Source organism: Bactrocera oleae, unplaced genomic scaffold (assembly GCF_042242935.1).
Source record: "Bactrocera oleae isolate idBacOlea1 unplaced genomic scaffold, idBacOlea1 ctg00000010.1, whole genome shotgun sequence".
In the NCBI taxonomy this organism is placed as follows: Eukaryota; Metazoa; Arthropoda; class Insecta; order Diptera; family Tephritidae; genus Bactrocera; species Bactrocera oleae.
Window position 1 is genome coordinate 422,501 of NW_027212753.1, and position 17,500 is coordinate 440,000.

General features: G+C 50.9%; 2 protein-coding genes and 1 pseudogene across 2 annotated transcripts in view; all 3 read left to right on the top strand.

The window, feature by feature from the left end:
- Positions 1 to 2,622, top strand: part of LOC138858584 (large subunit ribosomal RNA) — a 2,773-nt pseudogene extending 151 nt beyond the window's left edge.
- An 847-nt stretch (positions 2,623 to 3,469) lies between these two features.
- On the top strand, positions 3,470 to 14,918 carry LOC138858511 (golgin subfamily A member 6-like protein 2). Its single transcript, XM_070112812.1, has 3 exons — positions 3,470 to 3,784; positions 9,252 to 9,755; positions 14,736 to 14,918. Exons 1-3 carry the CDS (start codon positions 3,470 to 3,472, stop codon positions 14,916 to 14,918), a joined length of 1,002 nt encoding a protein of 333 aa, XP_069968913.1.
- Positions 14,919 to 15,255: 337 nt separating this feature from the next.
- LOC138858512 (mediator of RNA polymerase II transcription subunit 1-like) overlaps positions 15,256 to 17,500 on the top strand; it is a 32,224-nt gene continuing 29,979 nt past the window's right edge. Inside the window, exon 1 of the mRNA XM_070112813.1 lies at positions 15,256 to 15,646. Coding sequence (XP_069968914.1) covers positions 15,256 to 15,646 — 391 coding nt within the window. The remainder of the gene's footprint in view (positions 15,647 to 17,500) is intronic.

Below are 17,500 nucleotides of genomic sequence, written 5' to 3' on the forward strand. Positions count from 1 at the left end.
GTGTATGGAATATCTTAATATCTAGTATGAGAAATTAACGATTTAAGTCCTTCTTAAATGAGGCCATTTACCCATAGAGGGTGCCAGGCCCGTATAACGTTAATGATTACTAGAAAGATATTTCCAAAGAGTCGTGTTGCTTGATAGTGCAGCACTAAGTGGGTGGTAAACTCCATCTAAAACTAAATATAACCATGAGACCGATAGTAAACAAGTACCGTGAGGGAAAGTTGAAAAGAACTCTGAATAGAGAGTTAAATAGTACGTGAAACTGCTTAGAGGTTAAGCCCGATGAACCTGAATATCCATTATGAAAAATTCATCATTATAACTGTAGTATTTAATTTTAAATATTATAGTAATAGTGTGCATTTTTTTCATATAAGGACATTGTAATCTATTAACATAATAAAATATTTATCAAAAGATCATTGGTTTTTAAGTTTATTCAAATTAATTTGCTTTTAGCTTATTAACATAGAATAATTACTGATGATTTGATAAAGTGTTGATAGATTTTATTATATATAATGCTAAAATTCTTTTGAATTTTACAATAATATTATTATCATTGATTTTAATATTAATTGTATGCATTTATATGATTAACAATGCGAAAGATTCAGGATACCTTCGGGACCCGTCTTGAAACACGGACCAAGGAGTCTAACATATGTGCAAGTCATTGGGTTATATTAAACCTAATGGCGAAATTAACTTAACTGTATTAATAATGGGATTAATTTTTAATGTATTACATTATTAATTCAATCCCGGGGCGTTCCATATAGTTATGTATAATGATAATTTATTATTATTTATACCTCTAACTGGAGCGTACCTTGAGCATATATGCTGTGACCCGAAAGATGGTGAACTATACTTGATCAGGTTGAAGTCAGGGGAAACCCTGATGGAAGACCGGAACAGTTCTGACGTGCAAATCGATTGTCAGAATTGAGTATAGGGGCGAAAGACCAATCGAACCATCTAGTAGCTGGTTCCCTCCGAAGTTTCCCTCAGGATAGCTGGTGCATTTAAAAATTATGTAAAATAATCTTATCTGGTAAAGCGAATGATTAGAGGCCTTAGGGTCGAAACGACCTTAACCTATTCTCAAACTTTAAATGGGTAAGAACCTCACCTTTCTTGATATGAAGGTTGAGGTTATGATATAATGTGCCCAGTGGGCCACTTTTGGTAAGCAGAACTGGCGCTGTGGGATGAACCAAACGTAATGTTACGGTGCCTAAATTAACAACTCATGCAGATACCATGAAAGGCGTTGGTTGCTTAAAACAGCAGGACGGTGGACATGGAAGTCGTAATCCGCTAAGGAGTGTGTAACAACTCACCTGCCGAAGCAACTAGCCCTTAAAATGGATGGCGCTTAAGTTGTATACCTATACATTACCGCTAAAGTACATGATTTATAATACAATTTCGGTTGGATTATAAATTTTGAAACTTTAGTGAGTAGGAGGGTACAATGGTGTGCTTAGAAGTGTTTGGCGTAAGCCTGCATGGAGCCGCTATTGGTACAGATCTTGGTGGTAGTAGCAAATAATCGAATGAGACCTTGGAGGACTGAAGTGGAGAAGGGTTTCGTGTGAACAGTGGTTGATCACGAGTTAGTCGGTCCTAAGTTCAAGGCGAAAGCCGAAAATTTTCAAGTTTTAATGAAATGAAATGAATGAATTTTTATTCCATAGTAATTAAACACTTGAATAATTTTGAACGAAAGGGAATACGGTTCCAATTCCGTAACCTGTTGAGTATCCGTTTGTTATTAAAAATGGGCCTTGTGCTCATCCTGGCAACAGGAACGACCATAAAGAAGCCGTCGAGAGGTATCGGAAGAGTTTTCTTTTCTGTTTTATAGTCGTACTACCATGGAAGTCTTTCGAAGAGAGATATGGTAGATGGACTAGAAGAGCATGACATTTACTGTTGTGTCGATATTTTCTCCTCGGACCTTGAAAATTTATGGTGGGGTTACGCAAACTTCTCAACAGGCCGTACCAATATCCGCAGCTGGTCTCCAAGGTGAAGAGTCTCTAGTCGATAGAATAATGTAGGTAAGGGAAGTCGGCAAATTAGATCCGTAACTTCGGGATAAGCATTGGCTCTGAAGATTGAGATAGTCGGGCTTGATTGGGAAGCAATACCATGGTTTATGTACTCGTTCTGGGTAAATAGAGAATTTCGATTCTTGTTCCCCGGATAGTAGTTACGTAGCCAATTGTGGAACTTTCTTGCTAAAATTTCTAAAGGATTTATTATTGTATAGATACTTTTTAAATTATAACGATTATCAATTAACAATCAATTCAGAACTGGCACGGACTTGGGGAATCCGACTGTCTAATTAAAACAAAGCATTGTGATGGCCCTAACGGGTGTTGACACAATGTGATTTCTGCCCAGTGCTCTGAATGTCAAAGTGAAGAAATTCAAGTAAGCGCGGGTAAACGGCGGGAGTAACTATGACTCTCTTAAGGTAGCCAAATGCCTCGTCATCTAATTAGTGACGCGCATGAATGGATTAACGAGATTCCCTCTGTCCCTATCTACTGATTCGTTGTTTGGATTCCGACGCGAATAGACGTGCGTGCGCATCGTTGCGATTAATTAGTGATTTTTTTCGATTTTCTTTTGTGCGGTATTTGTTTACGCGAGTGAGTTGGCACCGTTGCTTGGCGGGTGTGAAAATTGTTGTTGCGATTTCCGTGGAATTTCGTTTTGTGCGGGTATTCGCTGGAAATTGTTTTTGCTCGGTTACGGGACCGCGTGTGTGGTTTTTCGTGCTAGGGCACGAATTGCGCGTTTTTAGGAAATTTTTGGCGTGGGCATATTAAGTAGCGGTAAGTACATATTTTTTAATATTGTGTACTGTACCTTTAGGTACTACCGCAACGTGGTTGTTATTGTTGTGGGACTCTCCGTACAGTTCCAGTTTAGTGCTGTGTTGTTGGCATTGTTTGCCGGCTGGACTGCTTGTTTGGAGTGCTGTGTTGGGCATCTGGCGTTCAGTTGGTCAGTGTCAGCAAGTCCTGAGCAGGATTGCTCAATAGGTACCGGCGGCTGTCCCAGTGTTGGAGACAGTGAATCCTGTGCAGACAAACGGTCGTAGTAGTGTGCGTTTAGCCCACGGATCGATTCGGTTCAGCGCCACATCGGTCGACTCGCAACCGTTACGGGGACTTGTTCCGTCCGGCGGTCATTTGAGTGACCTTGTCCAGACCATTTGGTTGGAGTTGTGGGCTGTACCCTTGCGAGAACGCCTTAATCGTCCGCTTGGGTCGTCGCTGCTACAGAGCGGGTCTGCGCTTGCGACACTTTTTTCAGCGCGTTCAGTCGCACGTACGTGGCGAGCGGCTGTTTCGGGGTCTTGTCTGAACGAGTCCCATCTGCGTCAGTGGTACGCTTGGCGGATCAGCCTACCGAAAGGCGAAGTCCGAAGGTAGAGATGCCTCCACCACGGAGGAGGAGGGTTAAGTCCCTCGCTGGGAGCGAAGAGTCGGGGCCATCAACCATTACGGTCGACACTTCGGGAGACGAGATGGTGGGGCCATCGGTAAGGTCCCCGCCACGGCGGAAGGCGCGTGTGGGGTCGCCGGTAGAAACGGGGGGTGATGAGGGTGGGAGCGGTAGTGGTAGCGGTTGCGGTAACGGTGACACCGCTGAAAAAGCGGCTGTTCACCCCGCAAAGTCGGGCGAGGGCGAAGTGGGTGTTGCGTGCGTTGATACGGGCGCGAAGAAAAAGGGCGCTAGCAAAATGAGCGTGAGCAAGAGCGGCGCGAGCAACCGTGGAGCTCTTAAGGGGGGTGTTGTTGTCGGGGGTGGTGCGGTTAGCCATGTCGCGGCTATTAAGAAAATTTCGGCGGAGCTTAGCGAAGTAGTTTTTGGGGCCGAAAATTTCGCTATAGGGACCGTGAAGGGGCTGATGGAGCTTGCCTCGAAGTACGAGGCACTTCTGATGACGGTTGTAGCCGAGAATGCCCATCTTCGCGGTCAAGTTGACGCCCTTAGAGGAAGCTGTGGGGGACACTCCTCGCCGCCGAGCAGGTCAATGCCGGCTCCATCGGCACCGATGCCTCCGCCCCCAGCACCTGTACTGGAGGCGATTGCACCGGTGGCGCAGAAGCCTGTTGAGACCTGGTCCGTTGTGGTTAGGAGTAAGGGGCCTGCAGCTTCCTCTGAGGAAGTGATTAAAAAAGTAGTTAAGGAGGTGGGTCCTTCCCTGGGGGTAAGGATCCACGAGGTTAGGCCAATTAAGGGTGGTGGGGCGGTTATCCGCACTCCCTCTGTTTTAGAGAGGGAGAAAGTTGCGACGAACGCGAAATTCGGGGAGGTGGGGTTGGACGTGACTGTCAACCGGAAGTTGGGTCCTCGGGTTGTAGTCCAGGGGGTTCATACGGAGATCTCCCATGATGAGTTCATGGAAGAGTTACTCCGGCTGAACCTTCAGGATTTCAGCCCGGCGTCCCAGAGGTCTGACGTAAGGATGGTCAGTCGCCCCTGGAAGGTGCCCCCTGATGGTAGCACCAATGTCGTCCTTGAGGGTACGGACAAAATGATGTCCGCCCTCCTGGAGGCAGGTAGGTGCTACATCAAGTGGTTCTCCTTCCGGGTGCGACCGGATAGCCCCGTTGCTGGCTGCTTCCGGTGTATGAGTTTCGACCATAGAGTGGCTGTGTGTAGGGCCAAATCAGATGTCTGCCGGAGGTGCGGTCAGGAAGGCCACAGAGCTGCCAGTTGCGTCAATGCACTCCATTGCCGCAACTGCGCATTCAAGGGTAGACCAGCTGGGCATCTTATGATGTCCGCTGTCTGCCCGATATACTGTGGCATTGTTGAGCGCGCCCTCGCCAGACACTGATGGGGGGAATTATACAGTTAAACTGCCAGGGGGCGTATGCCGTAATGTGTGAATTGGGGGGGTGTATGGCTGAGGGGAGGTGCGGCATTGCCTTACTCCAGGAGCCCTACGCCACCAATGGTGTGGTTCGGGGTCTTCCTGGTAGTTTCAGGGTCTTCACGGACCTTGGGGCTAATGCTGCAATTGTTGTGAGTGATCCCAACTACGATTGTGTAGTTGTGGATTCCTCACAACTGGGTGTATGTGTCGCGATAGAGGGGGAGTTCGGTAGGCTGATTGTAGCTAGTTTGTACTGCAAATTTAGCGAGCCCTTAGAGCCCTACCTGGGCTACATGGATAAGCTACTACTACTTGCGAGTAGTAGCCCATTTATCCTAGGGCTGGATGCGAATGCCTCGTCTTCGATGTGGTTTAGTAAGGTATCCCGGCATTCGTCTGGATATCAAAGCCACAGTCGAGGCGAGGCATTAAGTGAATGGGTGGTGGCTAAAAACCTCCACATTGTGAATGAGCCGAGTGAATGGTACACGTTTGATGGGCCTGGGGGCGTGAGTGACATTGACGTGACGCTTATGAATCAGGCAGCAGATAGGGCGTTCGTAGCTAGATGGGAGGTTAAGGGAGGGTGGGGATTGAGTGATCATAATTTGATCCAAATTATGGTTACTCCTAAATCCCCTCCCTCGCTGTATGAGAGTCCATTGCGGCGATGGCGTACCTCTGGTATCGACTGGAACCAATATGGACGATCTGTCAGGGAAGCGGTATTGGGTATACCGCTTAGAGCGTTTGAGGATTTGGGGGTTGATGAGCAGATTGCTCGTCTTTATGAGGTAGTGTGGGGGGTAAATGATAGGGTACTTAGAAAGTGTGAAAGTTTAATGGTTAGGAAAATTAGGTGGTGGACGCATGAGCTAACCTTGAAGAGGAGGACTGTCAGGCGATTGAGGCGAAAGTTTCAACGCGCTCGGCGGTCCAATTCTGACAGGCTGTCCCAGCTTAGGCATGAACTTAGTTGTGCGGCTAGGGAATATAAGGATATGTTGGTAAAAGTTAAAGAAGAGGAGTGGAGGAGTTTCGTGAGTGAGAATAGGGACGACCCGTGGGGTCAGGTCTATAGGATCTGCCGGGGTCGTAAGAGGGAGGACGTTACCTCTCTTCGCGTTGGTGACACTATGTTATCAACGTGGAGAGAGTGTGCGGGGGCTTTGTTAGGAGCGTTCTTTCCTAGGGCGGAGGTTCAGGTACCTCAAGCACAAGAGGTACCTGTCCCTCCATTAGACGATGGAGAGTTGGGGTACGCCTTTGGCCTGGTCAGGTCTAAACGGTCCCCAGGTTTTGATGGTTTGAACGGAGAGATGTGCAAAAGCTTGTGGAAGTTCATTCCGGAATACTTGGAGGCCATTTATAATAAGTGCGTGTGGGAGGGTTATTTTCCACGCGAGTGGAAAATTGCTAGGGTTGTACCTCTCCTGAAGTCCCCTGATAAGATCAGGAGTGATCCTCTCTCTTATCGGGGCATCAGTCTCCTTCCAGTACTTGGAAAAGTGCTGGAAAGAGTTATGGTGGAACGGCTTCAGGAGCTAACGCGGGGTATGTGGTCGGATAGACAGTATGGGTTCAGGAAAGGACGCAGTGTAGAGGATGCGTGGTTCTACGTTCAGGGTGCTGTTAGGGAGAATGTCAACAAATATGTCCTTGGCATATTTGTTGACTTCAAGGGGGCATTTGATTACCTAAGCTGGGATCGAGTGTTGCAACGGCTGGAGGAGCTTGGCTGTCCGGAAATTACTCTTTGGCGGAGTTACTTTTCGGACAGAAAAGCCTCTCTAGTCGGAATGAATGGGAGTGTGGAGATCGGAGTGGTTCGTGGCTGCCCGCAGGGATCCATCTGCGGTCCATATATTTGGAACCTCATGATGGACTCTCTGCTTGGACAGCTCGAACCCCTCTGTAAATGTTGTGCGTATGCGGACGACCTTCTCCTTCTGGTTGAAGGTCGATCGCGATTTGAGTTAGAGCGGGCGGGAGGACAATTTTTAGAAATTGTAAATAGTTGGGGTTTAGGTGTGGGGGTAGACATATCGATGGACAAAACGGTGACAATGCTGCTTAAGGGCAGATTGTCGCCGGTTCGTCCACCGATTGTCAAGGTGAATGGGGTCAGCATCAGGTATGTGACGCAAGTCAAATACCTGGGGCTGACCATGAGTGAAAGAATGTGCTTTACTCCACACTTAGCGATTCTGAAGGAGCGACTGCAGGCGGTCGTAGGCAAAGTGCGACGCATCTTGAGGAGCGATTGGGGCCTTGGACGCCGTGCTGTTCGCACCATATACCGTGGTCTATTTGTGGCTTGTGCCACTTATGGAGCCGCAATATGGTGGGAATCAGCGATGACGGTCTCTGGTCGCCGAAAACTCCTCTCGGTGCAACGTTGCATGATGCTTGCATGTTTGCCTGTATGTCGCACCGTTTCAACGGATGCGATGCAGGTTTTACTAGGTGCACCCCCTCTTGACCTGATTGTTGTACAGCGAGCTGTTGCATTCAGGTTAAGAAGGGGCTTGAGTGTGTCATTGCTGCGGAATGATTGGATTTCCGATGATGATGTGGAGAGGGAGGGATTTCTAGGGAGCAAGAGGCTTCTAGATGATAGGGTTAGGAGTAGGTGGCAAGACCGTTGGGACAATAGTCCTAACGGTCGGGTGACTTATGAGTACATCCGGGATGTTAGGTTCGTTGAGGGTAACCCAGACTTCAGATTTTGTCTGAGTCTGGGTTTTTTGTTAACGGGGCATGGGCCTCTGAATGCATTTTTGCATCAGAGGCACCTTTCTGATAGGTCGGGGTGTTTGTGTGGGGCGCGTCGTGAAGACTGGGTTCACTTGATCGCGGAGTGCCCGATGTACTCGGACATTAGGGATCTAGGGGGTATGGGGATTAGCTGGACTGATGGACGGTTAGATGTTAGCGGTGTGATCTCCACTAGTCGGAATGCCGAACAGTTAGGGTCGTTTGCGCGTGAATTGTTTAGGCGGCGGAGGCGTTTAACTGTGAGTTAGGGTTAGCTTCTTGTGTGAAAGGTGTGTGAGTGTAATGTGCGTATGGGGTTCAACCCTTGGTTACCAGTCCAGAGCTGTATGGAGGCTCAACTGGTAGTAGCTTCGGCTACGAGGTCTGACCGGAGACTTAATTCTGGTACCACGGGGAGCAGGGGCCCTTGGAGTTCGCTCCAACCTGCTCGTGCGGACTGGCCCTTCGGGGAGTATCGTGGTGGTTGTGGTTTATACCCAAATGCGGGAAGAACTGACGTTTTGTCAGTTCAATGTGGAGTTGCATTGCAACCGGGTGCCGGACCCAAAGTACGGCAGAGGTTTTAGATAGGCCTCGAACCTTACCAAGGTGTGTAGTGTGTCCATTCCACACTACCAATCGGTACTGAAAAATGCCTAGCATTTTTGGGGCGCTGATCAACGCATTGTATTGATACGCTGTGCTTTTGAGCGCCGTGAGATAAGGCCGTCGACGGCAGGTACTCACGTTAAACACACCGGACGTTGTCCCTATCTACTGTGATTCGTTGTTTGGATTCCGACGCGAATAGACGTGCGTGCGCATCGTTGTGATTAGTAATTTTCGGTGATTTTTCGGTATTTTCTTTTGAGCGATATTTGTTTACGCGTTAGCATAAGCACCGTTGCTTGTCGAGTGTGTGAAATTGTTGCTACAATTTCTTGCGGAATTTCGCTTTGTGCGAGTATTCGCGTTTTGTTGTTAGTGCTCGGGTACGTGACCGCGAGTGTGTTTTTTCGTGCAAGGGCACAATTGGCGCGTTTTTTGGGCATTTTTCGGTGGAATAGCGGTAAGTACATATTTTTTAATATTGTGTACAGTACCTTAGGTGCTACCGCAACGTGGTCGTTCACGTTGTTGTTGGTGGGGGACTTTTTGCATAGCCCCAGTTTAGTGCCGTATTGTTGGTATTCTTTGCCGGCAGAGTCGCCTATTTGGAGTGTTGTGTTGGGCATCTGGTGTTCAGTTGGCCAGTTTCAGCAGGTTTCGAGCAGGATTGCTCAAAAGGTACCAGCGTCTGTCCAGTGTCGAAGTGAGTGTACCGTGTGCAGACAAACGGTCGTAGCAGTGTGCGTTTAACCCACGGATCGGTTCGGTCCAGCGCCACATCGGTTGACTCGCGGCCGTTACGGGGACATTGATCCGTCCGGCGGTCAATTTGAGTGACCTCTGTCCAGGCCTTTTTGGCTGGAGTTGTGGGCTGTACCCTAGCGAGAACGCATTAATCGTCCGCTTGGGTCGTCGCTGCTATAGAGCGGGTCTGCGCTAGAGATACTTTCTCCAGCGCGTTCAGTTGCACGTACTTGGCGAGCGGCTGTTTTCGGCATCTGTTGAACTAGTGCCATCTGCGTCAGTGGTAAGTTCGGCGGATCAGCCTACCAAAGGGCGTCCGAAGGCAAGAATGCCTCCACCACGGAGGAGGAGGGTTAAATCCCTCGCTGGGAGTGAGGAGTCCGGTCCATCGGTGGTAACGGTGGACACTTCGGGAGACGAGGCGGTGAGGCCATCGGTGAGGTCCCCGCCACGGCGGAAGGCGCGTTTGGGGTCGCCGGCAGAAACGGGGGGTGATGAGGGCGGGAGCGGTAGTGGTAGCGGTTGCGATAACGGTGACACCGCTGAAAAAGCGGCTGTTCACCCCGCAAAGTCGGGCGAGGGCGAAGTGGGTGTTGCGCGCGTTGATACGGGCGCGAAGAAAACGGGCGCTAGCAAAACGAGCGCGAGCAATACGAGCGCGAGCAAGGGCGGCGCGAGCAACCGTGGTGCTCTTAAGGGGGGTGTTGTTGTCGGGGGTGGTGCGGTTAGCCATGTCGCGGCTATTAAGAAAATTTCGGCGGAGCTAAGCGAAGTAGTTTTTGGGGCCGAAAATTTCGCTATAGGGACCGCGAAGGGGCTGATGGAGCTTGCCTCGAAATACGAGGCACTTCTGATGACGGTAGTAACCGAGAATGCCCATCTTCGTGGTCAAGTTGACGCCCTTAGAGGAGGCTGTGGAGGACACTCCTCGCCGCCGAGCAGGTCAATGCCGGCTCCATCGGCACCGATGCCTCCGCCCCCAGCACCTGTACTGGAGGCGATTGCACCGGTGGCGCAGAGGCCTGTTGAGACCTGGTCAGTTGTGGTTAGGAGTAAGGGGCCTGCAGCTTCCTCTGAGGAAGTCATTAAAAAAGTTGTTAAGGAGGTGGGTCCTTCCCTGGGGGTAAGGATCCACGAGGTTAGGCCAATTAAGGGTGGTGGGGCGGTTATCCGCACTCCCTCTGTTTTAGAGAGGGAGAAAGTTGCGATGAACGCGAAATTCGGGGAGGTGGGGTTGGACGTGACTGTCAACCGGAAGTTGGGTCCTCGGGTTGTAGTCCAGGGGGTTCACACGGAGATCTCCCATGATGAGTTCATGGAAGAGTTACTCCGGCTGAACCTTCAGGATTTTAGCCCGGCGTCCCAGAGGTCAGATGTGAGGATGGTCAGTCGTCCCTGGAAGGTGGCCCCTGATGGTAGCACCAATGTCGTCCTTGAGGGTACGGACAAAATGATGTCCGCCCTCTTGGAGGCAGGTAGGTGCTACATCAAGTGGTTCTCCTTCCGGGTGCGACCGGATAGCCCCGTTGCTGGCTGCTTCCGGTGTATGAGTTTCGACCATAGAGTGGCTGTGTGTAGGGCCAAATCAGATGTCTGCCGGAGGTGCGGTCAGGAAGGCCACAGAGCTGCCAGTTGCGTCAATGCACTCCATTGCCGCAACTGCGCATTCAAGGGTAGACCAGCTGGGCATCTTATGATGTCCGCTGTCTGCCCGATATACTGTGGCATTGTTGAGCGCGCCCTCGCCAGACACTGATGGGGGGGATTATACAGTTAAACTGCCAGGGGGCGTATGCCGTAATGTGTGAATTGGGGGGGTGTATGGCTGAGGGGAGGTGCGGCATTGCCTTACTCCAGGAGCCCTACGCCACCAATGGTGTGGTTCGGGGTCTTCCTGGTAGTTTCAAGGTCTTCACGGACCTTGGGGCTAATGCTGCAATTGTTGTGAGTGATCCCAACTACGATTGTGTAGTTGTGGATTCCTCACAACTGGGTGTATGTGTCGCGATAGATGGGGAGTTCGGTAGGCTGATTGTAGCTAGTTTGTACTGCAAATTTAGCGAGCCCCTAGAGCCCTACCTGGGCTACATGGATAAGCTACTACTACTTGCGAGTAGTAGCCCATTTATCCTAGGGCTGGATGCGAATGCCTCGTCTTCGATGTGGTTTAGTAAGGTATCCCGGCATTCGTCTGGATATCAAAGCCACAGTCGAGGCGAGGCATTAAGTGAATGGGTGGTGGCTAAAAACCTCCACATTGTGAATGAGCCGAGTGAATGGTACACGTTTGATGGGCCTGGGGGCGTGAGTGACATTGACGTGACGCTTATGAATCAGGCAGCAGATAGGGCGTTCGTAGCTAGATGGGAGGTTAAGGGAGGGTGGGGATTGAGTGATCATAATTTGATCCAAATTATGGTTACTCCCAAATCCCCTCCCTCGCTGTATGAGAGTCCATTGCGGCGATGGCGTACCTCTGGTATCGACTGGAACCAATATGGACGATCTGTCAGGGAAGCGGTATTGGGTATACCGCTTAGAGCGTTTGAGGATTTGGGGGTTGATGAGCAGGTTGCTCGTCTTTATGAGGTAGTGTGGGGGGTAAATGATAGGGTATTTAGAAAGTGTGAAAGTTTAATGGTTAGGAAAATTAGGTGGTGGACGCATGAGCTAACCTTGAAGAGGAGGACTGTCAGGCGATTGAGGCGAAAGTTTCAACGCGCTCGGCGGTCCAATTCTGACAGGCTGTCCCAGCTTAGGCATGAACTTAGTTGTGCGGCTAGGGAATATAAGGATATGTTAGTAAAAGTTAAAGAAGAGGAGTGGAGGAGTTTCGTGAGTGAGAATAGGGACGACCCGTGGGGTCAGGTCTATAGGATCTGCCGGGGTCGTAAGAGGGAGGATATCACCTCTCTTCGCGTTGGTGACACTGTGTTATCAACGTGGAGAGAGTGTGCGGGGGCTTTGTTAGGAGCGTTCTTTCCTAGGGCGGAGGTTCAGGTACCTCAAGCACAAGAGGTACCTGTCCCTCCATTAGATGATGGAGAGTTGGGGTACGCCTTTGGCCTGGTCAGGTCTAAACGGTCCCCAGGTTTTGATGGTTTGAACGGAGAGATGTGTAAAAGCTTGTGGAAGTTCATTCCTGAATACTTGGAGGCCATTTATGATAAGTGCGTGTGGGAGGGTTATTTTCCACGCGAGTGGAAAATTGCTAGGGTTGTACCTCTCCTGAAGTCCCCTGATAAGATCAGGAGTGATCCTCGCTCTTATCGGGGCATCAGTCTCCTTCCAGTACTTGGAAAAGTGCTGGAAAGAGTTATGGTGGAACGGCTTCAGGAGCTAACGCGGGGTATGTGGTCGGATAGACAGTATGGGTTCAGGAAAGGACGCAGTGTAGAGGATGCGTGGTTCTACGTTCAGGGTGCTGTTAGGGAGAATGTCAACAAATATGTCCTTGGCATATTTGTTGACTTCAAGGGGGCATTTGATTACCTAAGCTGGGATCGAGTGTTGCAACGGCTGGAGGAGCTTGGCTGTCCGGAAATTACTCTTTGGCGGAGTTACTTTTCGGACAGAAAAGCCTCTCTAGTCGGAATGAATGGGAGTGTGGAGATCGGAGTGGTTCGTGGCTGCCCGCAGGGATCCATCTGCGGTCCATATATTTGGAACCTCATGATGGACTCTCTGCTTGGACAGCTCGAACCCCTCTGTAAATGTTGTGCGTATGCGGACGACCTTCTCCTTCTGGTTGAAGGTCGATCGCGATTTGAGTTAGAGCGGGCGGGAGGACAATTTTTAGAAATTGTAAATAGTTGGGGTTTAGGTGTGGGGGTAGACATATCGATGGACAAAACGGTGACAATGCTGCTTAAGGGCAGATTGTCGCCGGTTCGTCCACCGATTGTCCGTGTGAATGGGGTCAGCATCAGGTATGTGACGCAAGTCAAATACCTGGGGCTGACCATGAGTGAAAGAATGTGTTTTACTCCACACTTGGCGAATTTGAAGGAGCGACTGCAGGCGGTCGTAGGCAAAGTGCGACGCATCTTGAGGAGCGATTGGGGCCTTGGACGCCGTGCTGTTCGCACCATATACCGTGGTCTATTTGTGGCTTGTGCCACTTATGGAGCCGCAATATGGTGGGAAACAGCGATGACGGTCTCTGGTCGCCGAAAACTCCTCTCGGTGCAACGTTGCATGATGCTTGCATGTTTGCCTGTATGTCGCACCGTTTCAACGGATGCGATGCAGGTTTTACTAGGTGCACCCCCTCTTGACCTGATTGTCATACAGCGTGCTGTTGCTTTCAGGTTAAGAAGGGGCTTGAGTGTGTCATTGCTGCGGAATGACTGGATTTCCGATGATGATGTGGAGAGGGAGGGGTATCTAGGGAGCAAGAGGCTTCTAGATGATAGGGTTAGGAGTAGGTGGCAAGACCGTTGGGACAATAGTCCTAACGGTCGGGTGACTTATGAGTACATCCGGGATGTTAGGTTCGTTGAGGGTAACCCAGACTTCAGATTTTGTCTGAGTCTGGGTTTTTTGTTAACGGGGCATGGGCCTCTGAATGCATTTTTGCATCAGAGGCACCTTTCTGATAGGTCGGGGTGTTTATGTGGGGCGCGATGTGAAGACTGGGCTCACTTGATCGCGGAGTGCCCGATGTACTCGGACATTAGGGATCTAGGGGGTATGGGGATTAGCTGGACTGATGGACGGTTAGATGTTAGCGGTGTGATCTCCACTAGTCGGAATGCCGAACAGTTAGGGTCGTTTGCGCGTGAATTGTTTAGGCGGCGGAGGCGTTTAACTGTGAGTTAGGGTTAGCTTCTTGTGTGAAAGGTGTGTGAGTGTAATGTGCGTATGGGGTTCAACCCTTGGTTACCAGTCCAGAGCTGTATGGAGGCTCAACTGGTAGTAGCTTCGGCTACGAGGTCTGACCGGAGACTTAATTCTGGTACCACGGGGAGCAGGGGCCCTTGGAGTTCGCTCCAACCTGCTCGTGCGGACTGGCCCTTCGGGGAGTATCGTGGTGGTTGTGGTTTATACCCAAATGCGGGAAGAACTGACGTTTTGTCAGTTCAATGTGGAGTTGCATTGCAACCGGGTGCCGGAGCCAAAGTACGGCAGAGGTTTTAGATAGGCCTCGAACCTTACCAAGGTGTGTAGTGTGTCCATTCCACACTACCAATCGGTACTGAAATATGCCTAGCATTTTCGGGGCGCTGATCAACGCATTGTATTGATACGCTGTGCTTTTGAGCGCCGTGAGATAAGGCCGTCGACGGCAGGTACTCACGTTAAACACACCGGACGTTGTCCCTATCTACTCATTCGTTGTTTGGATTCCGACGCGAATAGACGTGCGTGCGCATCGTTGCGATTAATTAGTGATTTTTTCGATTCTCTTTTGTGCGGTATTTGTTTACGCGAGTGAGTTGGCACCGTTGCTTGGCGGGTGTGAAAATTGTTGTTGCGATTTCCGTGGAATTTCGTTTTGTGCGGGTATTCGCTGGAAATTGTTTTTGCTCGGTTACGGGACCGCGTGTGTGGTTTTTCGTGCTAGGGCACGAATTGCGCGTTTTTGGGAAATTTTTGGCGTGGGCATATTAAGTAGCGGTAAGTACATATTTTTAATATTGTGTACTGTACCTTTAGGTACTACCGCAACGTGGTTGTTGTTGTTGTGGGACTCTCCGTACAGTTCCAGTTTAGTGCTGTGTTGTTGGCATTGTTTGCCGGCTGGACTGCTTGTTTGGAGTGCTGTGTTGGGCATCTGGCGTTCAGTTGGTCAGTGTCAGCAAGTCCTGAGCAGGATTGCTCAATAGGTACCGGCGGCTGTCCCAGTGTTGGAGACAGTGAATCCTGTGCAGACAAACGGTCGTAGTAGTGTGCGTTTAGCCCACGGATCGATTCGGTTCAGCGCCACATCGGTCGACTCGCAACCGTTACGGGGACTTGTTCCGTCCGGCGGTCATTTGAGTGACCTTTGTCCAGACCATTTGGTTGGAGTTGTGGGCTGTACCCTTGCGAGAACGCTTTAATCGTCCGCTTGGGTCGTCGCTGCTACAGAGCGGGTCTGCGCTTGCGACACTTTTTTCAGCGCGTTCAGTCGCACGTACGTGGCGAGCGGCTGTTTCGGGGTCTTGTTTGAACGAGTCCCATCTGCGTCAGTGGTACGCTTGGCGGATCAGCCTACCGAAAGGCGAAGTCCGAAGGTAGAGATGCCTCCACCACGGAGGAGGAGGGTTAAGTCCCTCGCTGGGAGCGAAGAGTCGGGGCCATCAACCATTACGGTCGACACTTCGGGAGACGAGATGGTGGGGCCACCGGTAAGGTCCCCGCCTCGGCAGAAGGCGCGTTTGGGGTCTGCGGGTGAAACGGGGGGTGAAGAGGGCGGGAGCGGTAGTTGTAGCGGATGCGGTAAAGGTGACACCGCTGAAAAAGCGGCTGTTCACCCCGCAAAGTCGGGCGAGGGCGAAGTGCGTGTTACGAGCGCTTATGTGGGCGCGCAGAAATCGGGCACTGCAGAAGTTGGTCTCGTGCGTGGTGACGAGGGCGCGACAAAAACGGGCGCAAAGAAGGCGAGCGCGAGTAAGGGTAGTGTGGGCAGAGGTGACGCTGCTAAAGGGAGCGCGATTTTTGTCGGGGGTGGTGCGGTTAGCCATGTCGCGGCTATAAAGAAAATTTCGGCTGAGCTTAGCGAAGTGGTTTTTGGGGCCGAAAATTTCGCCATAGGGACCGCGAAGGGGCTGATGGAGCTTGCCTCGAAGTACGAGGCACTTCTGATGACGGTAGTAACCGAGAATGCCCATCTTCGTGGTCAAGTTGACGCCCTTAGAGGAGGCTGTGGGGGACACTCCTCGCCACCGAGCAGGTCAATGCCGGCTCCATCGGCACCGATGCCTCCGCCCCCAGCACCTGTACTGGAGGCGATTGCACCGGTGGCGCCGAAGGCTGTTGAGACCTGGTCTGTTGTGGTCAGGAGTAAGGGGCCCGCAACTTCCTCTAAGGAAGTCATACAGAAAGTAGTTAAGGAGGTGGGTCCTTCCCTGGGGGTAAGGATTCACGAAGTTAGGCCTATTAAGGGTGGTGGGGCGGTTATCCGCACTCCCTCTGTTTTAGAGAGGGAGAAAGTGGCGACTAACGCGAAATTCGGGGAGGTGGGGTTGGACGTGACTGTCAACCGGAAGTTGGGTCCCCGGGTTGTGGTCCAGGGGGTTCACACGGAGATCTCCCATGACGAGTTCATGGAAGAGTTACTCCGGCTGAACCTTCAGGATTTCAGCCCGGCGTCCCTGAGGTCAGACGTGAGGATGGTCAGTCGTCCCTGGAAGGTGGCCCCTGATGGTAGCACCAATGTCGTCCTTGAGGGTACGGACAAAATGATGTCCGCCCTCTTGGAGGCAGGTAGGTGCTACATCAAGTGGTTCTCCTTCCGGGTGCGACCGGATAGCCCCGTTGCTGGCTGCTTCCGGTGTATGAGTTTCGACCATAGAGTGGCTGTGTGTAGGGCCAAATCAGATGTCTGCCGGAGGTGCGGTCAAGAAGGCCACAGAGCTGCCAGTTGCGTCAATGCACTCCATTGCCGCAACTGCGCATTCAAGGGTAGACCAGCTGGGCATCTTATGATGTCCGCTGTCTGCCCGATATACTGTGGCATTGTTGAGCGCGCCCTCGCCAGACACTGATGGGGGGGATTATACAGTTAAACTGCCAGGGGGCGTATGCCGTAATGTGTGAATTGGGGGGGTGTATGGCTGAGGGGAGGTGCGGCATTGCCTTACTCCAGAAGCCCTACGCCACCAATGGTGTGGTTCGGGGTCTTCCTGGTAGTTTCAAGGTCTTCACGGACCTTGGGGCTAATGCTGCAATTGTTGTGAGTGATCCCAACTACGATTGCGTAGTTGTGGATTCCTCACAACTGGGTGTATGTGTCGCGATAGAGGGGGAGTTCGGTAGGCTGATTGTAGCTAGTTTGTACTGCAAATTTAGCGAGCCCCTAGAGCCCTACCTGGGCTACATGGATAAGCTATTACTACTTGCGAGTAGTAGCCCATTTATCCTAGGGCTGGATGCGAATGCCTCGTCTTCGATGTGGTTTAGTAAGGTATCCCGGCATTCGTCTGGATATCAAAGCCACAGTCGAGGCGAGGCATTAAGTGAATGGGTGGTGGCTAAAAACCTCCACATTGTGAATGAGCCGAGTGAATGGTACACGTTTGATGGGCCTGGGGGCGTGAGTGACATTGACGTGACGCTTATGAATCAGGCAGCAGATAGGGCGTTCGTAGCTAGATGGGAGGTTAAGGGAGGGTGGGGATTGAGTGATCATAATTTGATCCAAATTATGGTTACTCCCAAATCCCCTCCCTCGCTGTATGAGAGTCCATTGCGGCGATGGCGTACCTCTGGTATCGACTGGAACCAATATGGACGATCTGTCAGGGAAGCGGTATTGGGTATACC

Coding starts and splice junctions, on each gene's coding strand:
- LOC138858511 (XM_070112812.1), top strand. CDS start 3,470: ATGCCTCCACCACGGAGGAGGAGGGTTAAGTCCCTCGCTGGGAGCGAA. Junction 3,785..9,251: donor AGGGCGCTAGCAAAATGAGC/GTGAGCAAGAGC, acceptor CAGCGCGTTCAG/TTGCACGTACTTGGCGAGCG. Junction 9,756..14,735: donor TTGTTGTCGGGGGTGGTGCG/GTTAGCCATGTC, acceptor CTCTCCGTACAG/TTCCAGTTTAGTGCTGTGTT.